Source organism: Epinephelus fuscoguttatus, linkage group LG19 (assembly GCF_011397635.1).
Source record: "Epinephelus fuscoguttatus linkage group LG19, E.fuscoguttatus.final_Chr_v1".
NCBI lineage: Eukaryota > Metazoa > Chordata > Actinopteri > Perciformes > Serranidae > Epinephelus > Epinephelus fuscoguttatus.
Window position 1 is genome coordinate 34,075,839 of NC_064770.1, and position 14,454 is coordinate 34,090,292.

The following is a 14,454-nucleotide window of genomic DNA, read 5'->3' on the forward strand; positions in this document are numbered from 1 at the left end:
GGACTGTTTATTTTTACAGGTCCATAATTTCCTGATGATTTTGTGGAAAGTTTCCTGCAAAGTAATACAGCATGTAATCTAGTCGACTAGTCTGTAGGTAAAATAGACAGTGTTTTGAGAAAGGTCATGTTGCTAGAGAATTTTGTGTTTATAAACTAGAGGAATATCAGGACACGTACAAATACTTTTAGAAAATACAACTGAATAATGAATTAATGAACAAGCAGGTGAAAAATTCAAATGAGAAAAAAAAATGTTTTTGTACAGGGGACTCAGTATTTCGTTTTCCTGGTTACGACCCTGCTACAAACATTAAAAAAATAATCCTCCTAAACTGCAAAATTGACAATGAATGACTCTGATGACTCATTAATATTTTTTGACCAAATTTTATTCACAATCCAACATGTATGTACCCACACTCTCCACACACCACCATGCACAAGTATGCATGTCGCTACATGTATATATTCGCTGCCCAATAATATAATTTAAAGTTCGGCAGATGAATCTTTTTCTGATGATCATATCAAGCAGCCTACTTAGTCATCATAAATTGCATGTTAAATTTCTGTTTTAGGTGGAATTTCTCCAGATGGGGAGGTGGATTGGTCACCTGACGAGACTACAACCAGCTGGGTAAACATGGCGTCTGTCTCTGGATGTGAAAATTACATGTAGCGCTCCTGTCTGTTAAAGGTGTCACTGTCGCACCAGCGTCCCGTTTTACAGCCCAGAACACGGTAACGTGATGAAGAGGAGGCGAGGAGAGATGAAGGGGAGAAGGAGAGGAGCGCTTCACTGATGCTGCTGAATGTTTTTTCTCCTTGCATAGCATGAATGGTCTGATGTCTGCCCGGACTCTGATTGGCGCAGGATAATTGCTTTTGTTAACAGAGGCAGTGATTTGTATTTCCGTGAAGGTGTTTGCTTTTATTTTATCTGACAAATATCAAGACTCTTGTTCTGTGGGCTCTCTTCAGCAGGGGCGCAGCTGGATTTTGGGCCCACCCTGCTCTTGGACCCCCTTTTAAAAATTATATAATCAGCGTGATTTTTGTGTGGGGCCCTCTCCCGCTCTTCTAACCTCACTAACAAATGTGCAGCAGAATGATCATACTGGCTACCCTCCACCGCTGTGCCCTGACTGCTGGTTTATGACTGGTAACTGTGCTGCGCTGTGTGTTGTGTCTCTCATGCCTTGCTCAACAACACCACTATGATAGGCTCACCTGACGTGGTGGCATTCACTAAAGACGATGAGTATGGACAGACAACTCCCGACCTGTGGGCTCTGCCCGAGGAGTTCTCTGTCCCTCTCCATCCGCTTGCTGACTCCAACCCCTGGGCTAAAACCTCTTACGCCAAGTTCACCAAAGACTTCATCCTCATCTCTGAGTTCTCTGAGCAGGTGGGCCCTCAGCCGCTCCTCACCATCCCCGACGACCCCAAAGTCTGTGGCACCTTCGATCTCAACTACTTCTCCCTGCGCATCATGTCAGTGGACTACCAAGCCTCCTTTGTGGGACACCCGCCTGGGAGTGGCTACCCAAGGCTCAGCTTTGTGGAGGACTCGAGGGTGGTGCTGGGTGACTCAAAGGAAGGGGCGTTCGCCTACGTTCATCACCTCACGCTTTACGACCTGGAGGCGAGGGGCTTTGTTCGACCATTCTGTATGGCCTACGTCTCAGCAGATGAAAGGAAGATCATGCTGCAGTTTCAGGAGCTGTCCCTGCGTTTCTCACAGGCCTCTGAGTGTCTGAAAGCTGGGAACAGGAGAGCGTTTGCCAAGGAACTCCAGAGGAAGCTCCAAGACCTGGAGTAAGTACTTCAATATAACCTTGTAACTGCTAACATATATCATATATTTTACTACGAATTCCCACAAATCTTTTGTTGAATCATTTGGGTAAATAGTGAACAGAATAATCTGTGAAAAAAAATGGTAACAGCATGGTAGGATCACGTTGCCATCTCTTGCTAGCATAGCCAAAAACATGACTGGCTTCAGGAGTGGGACCACGTCATTGTTTTGTAAGTCATAAGTAAGTTTCAACTCTTAGCACTCAAATCCTGATTCATGACTGACAAGTCTCAAGTGAAGTCCAAGGTCAAGACTGAGAGGTCTTAAGTCAAGTACCAAGTCTTAAACTTAGAGTTTTGAGTCCTAAATAAGTCAGTGTAGAGTCACAAGTTAACCTGCATGTCTTTGGACTGTGGGAGGAAGCCGGAATACCCTGAGAAAACCCACAGTGACACAGGGAGAACGTGTAAACGTGACAATGCTTACCACTGCACCACCGTGCTGCTTTTTAACAATAGAGTTAAAAAGTCGTGTATATATATATATATATATATATATATATTTTCTATATTAAATTTACAGAAATCATCAGTGCTTTTTAAAATGTGTATTTATTTGTTGAAACAAGTTTTTGGAAGTTGTCTCTGGCTATAAGTTTTGACCCTTCCAATTTGCATACTGCAAGTCTTTTTTGATGACCTCCTAGTTTTCGTATGCAGAAGAAATTATATTTGGTCTCATATTTTCAACTGTCACTCAGTAACATTATGTTAGTCCTTAATGGTTTTCTCGTGCAACTTGAGGGTCGACTTCGCTGGAGCTGAATAGTGGTAATGTTGGTGGATTCAGGATCTTTGAGCTTGGGGGAAGGTATAAAGTATTTTCAAGTCAAAAGGCTCAAGTTCAAGTGAAGTCATGAGTCACTGGTGTTAAAGTTCAAGTCAAGTTGCAAGTCTTCTTTGATTTTATTGAGTAAAGTCATCAAATTTGTGACTCGAGTCCATACCTCTGCAAATCTTATAGTTCATAATATCACCTGCTGCAGGTTTTCAGTGTTTCTTGTGGTTTCTCTTTACGCTGATGCTCCTCTTGAGGAAAAAATACAATTTTCTCAAACTGTATTTCCTTGTATGAACACCTGAACCAGTAGCTCTGTTTTCTTCCACTCAGGTACACTCACTCCGTGCTGCAAAAGGAGGAGGGCCTGCAGAGGGAGGCGAGTCCTCAGTGCATGTACTCCGCTCATGCTGTCGAGAAAGCCAACGAGCTTGCGAACGTGGAGAAGAGCATCTACGAACACAGAGACCTGCTGAGACAGATCAGCTCCTACCATCACCGCCCACGCCGCGATCCTCATGCTGTCACCTGTCAGAAGTGTGTCACTGAGTGCTTGAGCGAGTGCGAACAGCTGTTAGAGAAATACGCCAAGCTTGCCAACCCCTTCAAATACGCTGACAAAGAGGAGAAGGGGGAGGAAGGGCAGGGTCCAGTTGATGATGAAGGAGGTGAACAAGAAGTGGACGAGGATGAAGATGAAGTCATTAAACGCAGGCCCTCCTACACGCCACAGCTGATCAAAGCCAAGTCCGCAAAGTGTTTTGACAAGCGCCTGAAGACGCTGCAAGAGCTGTGTGACGATACGTTCTACGAGGCCACTGTTGAGCTCCTGAAGGAGACTGAGAGGAGTTTCCGGGGAGACCTGTGTTACCTGCACACACGCCGCCTGGAGAGGGCGCTGTGCAGGAAACAGAGAGTTACCAACTTCCTGTTTGAGGAGGACCTCGGTGGTGATGATGAGGAGGACGTAGGGGGAACACTGAGACCATTCTGTGCTGTGAACCATGCTGTAGATAACTTTACACTCTTAAATCCACCTCCTATTGTGCTGGGACCAGAACCTCTAGAGCTACATGTCCTGGAGCCTCCAGACCCTCTCAACCGTACTCAAGAGAGTGAGCTCGGGATTGCGGACAATCTGGAGTCCTCCCCCTCGGACCAGACTCTGGAGACCCAGGAGAGCTCCGAGGAGACCAAAGGAAGCTTCAGCAGCGATAAGAGCGGGGTGGGTCTTGCCGAGATCCAACAGAATCTATCAAGTATGAAGTCAGAAGCTCCTGATCCTGATTCTGACTTGACCCCTGACCCTGATCATAACACTGACCTGGAGAGGGAGAGCAGCAGTGAGGAGATGGAGACCACTGCTGGGGATGATGACGGAGACGAGACACCTGTGTCTTTGCTGGAGGTGGTGTCTGAGCTGGAGGCTAGCAGGGAGGACGAGTGTGATGGAGTTACTGACGGGGCTTGTGAGGAGGAGTCTGACTTGTTGGTTCCTTTAGATACAGCATGCTGTATGGCCCAAGAGGGTTTCCTTTATGAGGCTTCTGCCCCGGAGGCGGTGTCTCGTCTTGGCCAAAGCCCCCAGCCGCAGCCCTGTGAAACCCTGGTGGTCAACCAGGAGCCCCAGGCCCTCCTTCCACTACAGGATGACTACGCGGTGGGTTCTCCATGCTCAGACAGTCCTGCAGCTGGGCTCGAGCTGCCTGTCGGGCCCCTTGGAGATGCGGTTTCCCGTACCTCAGTGGAGGATGGGTCAGACTGTACCATGAGTGCTTCTACAGGGTCTGATCGGGCTGCTTCTCCTCTTGGCTATGGGGGAGTGGTGACCCTGCGTCAGAGGAAGAAGGCTGGACAAGGAGCCTTGAGGTTTGTGCGACAGTACCCCTTTGCGATGCAAGCTCTGTGGTGTCTGCTGAGCGGCAGGACCCTGGTGGTGCTCGGGGCAGATGAGGGGAGAGTCCGCAGACTGGTTGCTGCTCTGGCCCTCTTCGTGCCTGGTCCTGGGAAGTGTGGTGAGAGGGTTCAAGCCTGGCTGTCCTGCTCCTTCACCCTTACTGACCTGCAGAGGTGGAAACTCATTGGATTGCAAAGGTATTTCCAATTTGCATTTATATTTAAAGCATTTAAAGTTGGGTAGGCAGTTAAATTTCGGCTTCACTGCGCAATTATCCCATTGTAAACTTTGAGTATATTGTGATAAAAGTGGAGTGAGAACAATAGACTTCAGCACCTCCTATTAGCTCTGTTTCTGGCCGTGACGAGAGAGACTCTGGCTAATCACAGGTCATTTTTAGAGGGAGGGCATTTCTGTTGGCTTTTCTACGAATGCAGATGAATGTGCACATCCCTTTGGTGAAAGCCTGATTCAGTGTCAGAGAATCCTGCAGAGGAGGTTGCTATTCCAGCACTGGCAACAACCAGAAGAAGAGCGGGCAGCAGCTTCGCCGACAGACCCTTAGTCAGCTGCCACAGCAACCCAAATCCAGCCAGCAGAAACCCCAGCTCGTGGTTAACAGACAGCCCAGACTCTACGCCAGATCAACTAATAGGTTGGACCTGATGCTGCCTCTGGCCAACAAGCCTTCTGTGACAACCGCTGCTGGGGTGTGTGCATTGGCTGAATTTGAGCTGCTAAAGCCGCCGACCAATCTCTCTCCTGAGCTGCTGCCAGCTCACTTCCTGGAGAAACAGTCAGCAGGGGCGAGGAGCAAGGCGGAGTGATGACTTATGTTAGCTTGATAATTCTCGTCTCATTTGTGGTCTGATAAACAGAGAGACAGAGACAGCGAGGCAAGGAGGGGCTGAGTGAATGCACTGTGTGTAACCATACAAGGAAATAAGATTAAATAAATTATGTATGGGAAACACTGGGTTACTGTATGAAGCGCGTGCATATGCCTGTGGTCATCTGGTGGGAGGGACTTAGGACAGAGAGAGGAGAACTGCAGGAAGAGGGTAGATTTTCATCTGGATTTCTGCCTTCTCCAGCTTTAACTGACACTCTGATACAAATGATGGTGACGCACGATGTTACGTTTACTAAAACATTGTTCTTTGTGCTTGAAAAACTAATGAGATTCTCCATCAATGTAAAGTTTGAACATTATGGTTTATTCTTCTTTATAGTTTGTATCACAAATTACAATCCTGTTACTCATCTGGTCTGACTCAGTAATGAATAACTCACACAACCAACTATTCACCTATTAAACCTACAGCCTCCGTTTTTCCTTGAACTTATTTGACTCACCTTTGTTACGACAGAATGGGCCTTAAAGTATTCATCATTTTACATTGAGAGAGAAGGCCATAGCTTCATTGACTAATTTCTTTGTTGAGACAGTTGGAGGCGCTGAGAGAGTCAGGAGCGGAGGGTGTGACGTGGACTTTACGTCTGATCTGGGTGTATTTATCATACTGTAGGTGATTACCACTTTTACTGAATCGTGACACCACTGTTACATATATTAAACTGGATTTTATTCATCTTTACACCCCTGCCTTATTAACGTAAAGCATTTGTGGGGACACATATTTAGGTTACAAAGGTAACCCCGGTTCTCTGATAACAAGAGTGAGGTATCTCACTATGTGGTACACCCCTATGCATATTCTTCAGATGCTCAATACCATTACGGCAGCCCTATAGACTGGCAGTCCTGACGACTGCATCAAGAGGAGGAACATACTCATAAAAGGGGGTGATGCAGCATCACCAGCCCATTCAACAACCTCTTCTCGCTTTTCACTCAGAAAGCTAAATCTCTTGACACGAATGCTAATGGGACTATTTGCTTAACAGTCCACAGACTGAGCTAACCACTCGATTGCCAGGGGCTAATCTTTCCTGATGTGGACTTTACATCTGATTGAGGCACCTCTGGGTGTATTTATCATACTGATTTAGTAGATGGACGTAGGCGTATAAAACATTTACTGAATCGTGACACTGCTGTTACACACATTAAACTGGATTTTCATCATCTTAACACCGCTGTTTATTAATGTAAAGCATTTGTGCAGACATATCTGTGTATGTATTCGCAAATTAGTTGTCGTACAATAACTACAAAAAGGTCAAAGCCAGCATTTTTATTTAAATTGCTGTACAGAATTCTAGACACAAAAGTGGAGATGCATGATGTTGGATTTTTGTTAATATTTAACTCATTTTGGCTGAATGCCAATACATATATACTGATCAGCCAAAACATTAAAACCACTGGCTGGTTAAGTAAGTATCATTGATCATTTTGTCACAATGCAATGTTCCACTGGGAAACCTTTGGTCCTGGCTTTCATGTGGATGCCACTTGATGTGCTCCAACCATCCAAACGCTCTTGCAGGTCAAGTACACCCCCTCATGGCAGTGACACCCCCTCATGGCAGTGACACTCCCTCATGGCAGTGGTCCCCCCAACTGGACAGTGCATCTTGTGACACCATAAAAACTACCCAGGAAAGGCCCAAGGAATGCGGCAAATAGCACAAGGCATCAACATGGCCTCCAGATTTCCCATATCCCAATCTGTTCGAACATCCGTGGGACATACCAGCACCCCAGAGATACCCCTGATACACAGTGGGGCCTCCCAGGATCAGATTTGGCTCTGACCTGTTGAGGCATGAACCCAGGACCTCTGGGGGTGTCCTGTGGTGTCTGGCACCAGGGTGCTGGCAGCTGATCTTGTGAATCCTGTGGGTACCGGCACGTCCCATGGATGCTCGATTGGATTAAGATCTTGGGAATTTGGAGGCCAGCTCAATGCCTTGAGCCCTTTGTTACAGTTGTCAGGCCATACCTGAGCAGTTTTTGCGGCGTGGCTTGGTGGACTGGCCTGCTGGGGGGGGGGGCACTGCCATTTGGGAGAGTCGTTGCCATGAGGGGGCACTCTTGGGTGCAAGAGCGGAACATGAGTGGAACATATCAAGTGGCATCCACATGAATGCCAGGACCAAAGGTTTCTCAGTAGAGCAATATCTGATGGGGAACTGAAGCTGTTATTTATGCTCTCTTCAAAGCCACCATGCTCTTTGACAAAACCTGTGATTTTACCTCACTGAACACAGGAGTCACTAGTCTCTTGCTGCCTCGATCAGTTATTTTGTTTGTGTTATTATGTGACTGTTTTAAAGGGTTAGTTGGATTATCCAAAGTCACACGATAACACAAAAAAAACTAACCAATCAAAGCAGCGTTAGAGCTGTTACTCCTGTGTTCTGCTAGGTAAAATTACTGTATTTTTCAATGGAGTCTGGTGGCTTTGAAGAGAGCACAGATAATGGCTTTAGTTTCCTGTTACAATAGGCTGTTCTTGTTCTGTTTGGGTGGGTGGAACGTGTCAAGTGGCATCCACATGAAAGCCAGGACCAAAGGTTTCCCAGTAGAGGGTTGTATTGTAACAAGATGATCAAAATTATACACTTCACCTGCCAGTGCTTTTAATGTTTTGCGCTGAGTGTGATAATCCTCGTTAAAAAATATATTAATTTTAGCACAAACATGAAGAATAACTTCCTGTACATATTAACAATTATACTGTATTTGTGTGTGCTGTATAAGCTTGCATTTGCAAAGTAATGAACACCAGTGTGTGTCTGTGTGTCCCCCACAGAGTAGCCTCCCCTGTGGGCTCCAGCATGCTTTACTCACTGTCCCGCTACAGTCGCTACATCTCCATCCTGGATGCTGACCAGAAGACCTTGCGCTGTCCGCCGTATCGTGGCCAACTCCTCGCCAACATAGCCGACCACCGCACTTACATCCGCCGTGGCTCCACCTACTTCCTTCACTTACAGAGCACCCTCTGTCACATGGCAGCCAGGGCCTTCCTGTTTACCTTCACCCACCACCTCCACCTGCCGGTCAGCCCCACGGAGGGGCCCGAGGTCGTGGAGGGCCGACGCCGCTGCTTCCTGCAGGAGCAGCTGGGGCTGGGAGAGGAGGACAGCCAAATACTGCTCTACCTCAGCCAGCTCATCACTCAGCAGTACCTACAGCCCGACACCGGGAGCAGTGCAGCAGCACCTTGTTTTAGTTTTAATTACACCACCAGCGTTTTATACAAAATCTGATACTGGGGCGAGGATTCCCACACACGTTTTATCAGAAATCATCTTTGACCCTTTGGTTTTTAAAGGTGATCTTATAAAGGTCTACGGCTATTTTAGTTTCAGGACAAACTCTGCACTGGTTATTGTTTTATCTGTGTAATCTCTCTCTGCCTTGCTGTCTATTTCTCTGGTCTCTCCCTTTCCTCTGTGCGCAGGAAACAGGAGACAGAGTGAGTTGTGAATGTCAGTGAGTGGGTTCACTTTGCCTGTGTTTGGTTCACAGGTTGACCCTTACAAACACACATAACAGAGCAGACGAAAGTCGGCTCTGCTTATTTTCCTTTTAGTCATTTGTGTGTTTTTCACCTCCACTGAAAAAAAATGTTACCTACAAAGGCTTGTTGAAAAGGATAGTTCAGATTTTTTAAAGTAGGGTTGTAAGAGGTACTTATCCATAGTCATGTTATTACCGACAGTAGATGGCGGTCGGCAGAACGTATTTTAGCCACCTAAAAGAAATATGTATCACTTTAAATGTACATTATATTTAGAATATTTTCTCTGTTTGCTCTATTCAAAGCCACCAAACTCCATTGAAAAATACAGTAACTTTAGGTTGCAGAACACAGGAGTAACTGCTTTACTACTGCTTCAATCGGTTACTTTGTTTGTGTTATTTTGTGACTTTGGATAATCCGAACTAACCCTTTAAAACACTAAAGTCACACAATAACACAAACAAAGTAACTGATCGAGGCAGCAGTAGACCAGCAACTCCTGTGCTCTGTGAAGTAAAATCACTTGTTTTATCAAAGGGGTCTGGTGGGTTTGAAGAGAGCATAAATAATGGCCTCAGTTCCTTGTCAGAAATCGCTGTTTAACAGCAATGTTTATTATATCAAAACCCTGCCCACAGTCGTACATACACCGATCAGCCGCAACATTAAAATCACAAACAGGTTCACTGGAACAACATTTATCATCTTGTTACAGTACAACGTTCTGCTAGGAAACCTTTGGCTCTGACATCCATGTAGATGTCACCTGACACGCTCCACCCTCTCAAACACCACTGCAGACCAAGTATGCCCCTTCACGGCAACAGCAGGCCCCCCAGCAGGACAGTGTACGTCACACTGCCAAAACTGTTCAGCATTGGGTTGAGGAATGTAACAAAGAGCTCAAGACGTCAACCTGGCCTCCAAATTAGCCAGATACCGATCTGATCGAGCATCCGTGGGACGTGCTGGTACCCCACCTTGCAACCCATAGGACTCAAAGGATACGCTGCAAGCGCCTTGGTGCCAGATACCACAGAACAACCCCTAGAGGTCCTGTATCCATGCCAATCAGTTTGGGATCTAGGGAGATTGGAGGCCAGGTTGGCGCCTTGAGCTCTTTGTCACATTCCTTGGGCCATTCCTGAGCAGTTTTTGCAGTGTGCCATGGTGCATTGTCCAGCTGTGGGGGCCATTGCCATAAAGGGGTGTACTTGGTCTGTGGTGGTGTTTGAGTGGATGGTGTGTATCAAATAGCATCCACATGAATGCTAGGACCAAAGGTTTCCCAGTAGAACATTGCATTGTAACAAGATGATCGATGTTATTGACTTCATCTGTCAGTGGTCAGTGCTCCAGCTCTTCAAACTAGGGTCACGCCAGTTGCCATCTACTGTGGGTAATACAGTACTACCTCACACAACCCCACTTAAAAAAAATCCAAACTATTCCTTTAAGGTCAGTCTCCCCACCCCTCCTAACACACACACACACACACGCACACACACACACACACATACATTGTGTAAAAAAACTCAATCCAACATGGCTGTCTGAGTGTCATAATTGCTGGTCTGACCTCAGCTAAGTCCACCAACACCCACCAATCAGTGAGCAGTTTCTCAGCTATGACATCATCTCAGCTATATGTAAACATGTTTTTCAGGATTACTGTAACAAACATCACATATGCTGACATTTTCTGCCTGTGGAGAACACACGTCTCTGAAACTGTCTGTAAAACCTCAGTAGGCGGCTTGTTGCAGCTGGTTTTGTGACACGCCTCTTTCTTTAAAAACTACTACATACCTTCCAAAGGCCAAAACCTTTCTGAAGCCTATCCTTTAAATATTTCTTTCTTGAATCAATTTTAACACACATTCCTGCATTAATGTCGATTTTGTTCCAAGTAGAGACACAATGTTGGATTTTAGCTGAGTAAATTTGACTTTTTGAGAGCATGGAGTAAACATTACCAGCTTCCAGGCTGTGATGCATGAGGAAGTGTATTTGCTGTGTGAATTAGATCCAATCGGCCCCCACGTGAGATATTGCATGTGCAGAAATAACGTCATCACGACACATACTCACCCATGCTGGGCAGCTGCAGCCAAAATCTGTCGCTATTAGCTAAGTGCTGGCCAGCATTTTCATGGATATTACTCACATGGTCAGGAACATTTTAACGCTACTTAACCTAAATGTATTGAATTTCACTGTTGTCTTAAAGTTGTGTGAGAGTGTTGTGGTGTCAGCATGAGACTGTCTTGTGCCAGGGTGATTCACCATATTGATAATATTTCTGTTTCGTTGTATTTGGATGAACTGACTTGGGAGACGATGCTGAACAGTTTAAAAAGATGTTGCTGAGACGGTGATGTTGTGTTTGTAAAGATTTTATTATGGGAGCAAAATTATTTCCTGTGCCATCACAAGCAAAGCTCTAACACTTGAATTAGGACAGTTGCCTATTATTTATTTTCTTCTCAACAACCCTTGCTGGATGTGTGAACAAAACTCAACTGTTCTGTATTTATTGCTTTGGGACACAATTTGGATCATGACCATCATGCTGAGATTTTCTTTTCGGAGGATGCTGAAGAACTTCACAAGTATAAGGAGTTTTTTTTTTTTTTTTATCATAGCGGCCAGTGCAACAATACTGAAGAGGCGTCTTTGATAGTATTTTAGATTTTACTGTTCCTAATTCTGTGGTGTCAGTGATGGAGCTGTAATTCTGTATCTAGAATGGTACGTGTACTTGTGACTACATGGTCAGAGTTTTTAATGTGAAAGGTCAAACAATGTGGGATCATGGCTGCTGTCCTTCCTGCTACGAACAAGACTCATATTGATTTTAAAGGAAAACTTCTACCCCAAATGAACATTTGTATATCAGTTACTCACCCTGTGTTAAGTTGAATTTATAACGAAATCTTTGTTTTTCTTGCATGTGGTCACGATGAACGAAGAATCCAAAAACTGAGAAAATTCTTGACGAATTGAAGTCATAGGGGTCCACGTTCTTGACAGCAAAACTATTTCAAAACATCTGTCTACATACTCTCACACAACTCATGCAGTACAATCTTAATCCAGTCTAAGCAGCAACCTCAGGGGCTGGAAAATGAAGCAAACGTAGAAGTGCCAGAAACTGCAATTCCTCTAATGGCCACTTGAGGCTAGCTCTTAAAGCAAGTCAGTCCCCTCAGACCCTCATGTTAAAAAGCCCAACTTTACAGCAGAAATAAACATGTTGATAGCATGGTACAAAAAAAAAAAGGTTTGGTCGCTATAACTAATTTCCCCCTTCATGACAACTGCAAGGAGGGGGCCCAGAATCACTCATAATTAAGGGCATGGCTGCTTTGAGTGACAGGTGGGTCCATCCGTTGACATGTTAATACCACGGCAACGTTGGTTAGGTAGCATGGAGTAACCCAAATTAACAAATTTGTTATTTCAGTGTGTTTCAGATAGCTAGCTAACTGCTCACTTGGTTAGCATGGTTCATTTATAGCCATAGTTAACTGTGATAGTGCTAATGCTAAAGCTAATTTTCAATAGCGAGATATGTGCTTAACACCACACAAAACAAAATACTTACTGGAAAAACTGAACATCCGACTTCTCGGAGGGTCTTTTAGTACAACCAAATGCAAAACAAGACTTTTTAGTTAATTGTAATGTTTTGGTTGCCTAAAAAGCCAAACCTAAATGTAATGGACTAAAAGACCCTCTGAGAAGTCGGATGTTCAGTTTTTCCCGTAAGTACATTTTGTTTTAATGGTGTTAAGCATTTATTTCGCCAGAGAAAATTAGCATTAGCACTATCACAGTGAACTATGGCTATTAATGCACCGTGCTAACCAAGCTAGCAGTTAGTTAGCTATCTGAAAACACACTGAAATAGCTACAGCTACGAGTTTGGGTTACTCCATGTTACCTAACCAACGTTGCTGAGGTAGTGACTTGTCAACAGACAGACCCACTTGTCAAATTTTGGGCCTTAATAATATTCAAAATTGGTGAGTTTAAAAATTCACAATTGTCATGAATGGAAATGTTACAATTAACTAAAAAGGCTTGTTTTGCATTTGGTTGTATGACAAGATGTTCAGTTTTTCCATCAAGTTCATTTTAATGGCGTTAAGCATATATTTCGCTAGTGGAAATTAGCATTAGCACTGTCAAAGCAAACTATAGCTGTGAATGCACCATGCTAACCAAGCTACCAGTTAGTGAGCTATCTCCCCCCCTCATCCAAATATAGTCACCTATTTCTCCAAAAATCCAAGATGGAGACAGACAAAATGGCAACCTTGAGACTTTAAAACTGGAGTCCACAAACCAATTGGTGACATCACAGCAGCTATGATTATTATTTTATATAGCCTATGATCCAGGCGTATGCTCAGTAGGCTATTTCCTAAACACATAAAACATAAAATGTTACTGCTAAAAAACAGTCACAGGAATGGATGAGTAGCGTACGTAGAAGTGTTTAAAATGTGTGTGAATGGATAAATCAGACCTGGATTATACTGTATGAGTCATGTGACAGTTTGTAAACGGACATTTTGATATAGTTTTGCTGTTGTTAAACCCAGACCTCTCTGACTTAAATTCACCAATATTTTTCTCCATTTTTGGATTCTTCGTTTACTGTGGAGGCATGTGAGGAATAGTCAACATAACAGGTGGTATGTAACTGATATACAAATTATCATTTGGGGGATAAACTATTCCTTCAAGGTACATGCTTTTAACTAACAGCAACCTCACATTTTTAATTCACCTAATGTATTACTTCAGTTGAATGCTTACTGTTTCTTTATTTTTTTGGCCACGTGGTGTTTTCTTTAATGTTACTGCTAAGAAGTTACACTCACTCCTCTTTTTAGGTTTCGTCCCTCTAATGCAAAAAGGTGAATGTAATCCGAATAAGCCATACCACAGTGTGCTTAACATGTCATCACTCAGTGTCCTTATGTTGCCATATCATGTCCACCTTTTGTATCTCATCAAGAGGGGATGTCGTGCTCACTTCGGCCCTGTGAGACGGCGTTGCTGCCAGTGATTTTAATAAAGCACGTTGTGTATGTCTTGAGGCTTTTATGTAAATGTTGATGATATTCATTTTCTCCATTAAATTATTTGAATCCATTTTCATTTTTGCCTGGATGCCTGGGTGACACTGTGAGTTTGGTGATCACGGTGAATCTCACTGTTAAGATACTGGAAGAACAAACCAATGCATCCTACAGATCATCATTAAATGTTAAACACTCCAACAGGCTCGTGTCTGTGTGACTTGCTTTAGCGATGACGGATGTGCAAGTGTTTGAGGTGTCATGAATTATAAATGCTCATCTGTGAAAACAACTAATTGCCCTGCTGGAGCACTGGAAGGCAAGGTGGTGCTCTCAAGAAGCAAGGAGCAGTAAATGAATGATATAAGAACAATAATACTGCTC

At 44.2% G+C, this 14,454-nt stretch overlaps 1 protein-coding gene across 1 annotated transcript; it reads left to right on the forward strand.

The window, feature by feature from the left end:
* The first annotated feature begins 645 nt into the window (after nucleotides 1-645).
* Nucleotides 646-10,498, forward strand: smcr8a (Smith-Magenis syndrome chromosome region, candidate 8a). Its single transcript, XM_049560983.1, has 3 exons — nucleotides 646-1,821; nucleotides 2,975-4,735; nucleotides 8,261-10,498. The coding sequence occupies exons 1-3, from the start codon at nucleotides 1,220-1,222 to the stop codon at nucleotides 8,718-8,720; spliced, it is 2,823 nt and encodes a 940-aa protein (XP_049416940.1). The 5' UTR covers nucleotides 646-1,219; the 3' UTR covers nucleotides 8,721-10,498.
* The last annotated feature ends 3,956 nt before the right edge of the window (nucleotides 10,499-14,454 follow it).

Coding starts and splice junctions, on each gene's coding strand:
- smcr8a (XM_049560983.1), top strand. CDS start 1,220: ATGATAGGCTCACCTGACGTGGTGGCATTCACTAAAGACGATGAGTAT. Junction 1,822..2,974: donor AGGAAGCTCCAAGACCTGGA/GTAAGTACTTCA, acceptor TCTTCCACTCAG/GTACACTCACTCCGTGCTGC. Junction 4,736..8,260: donor AAACTCATTGGATTGCAAAG/GTATTTCCAATT, acceptor TGTCCCCCACAG/AGTAGCCTCCCCTGTGGGCT.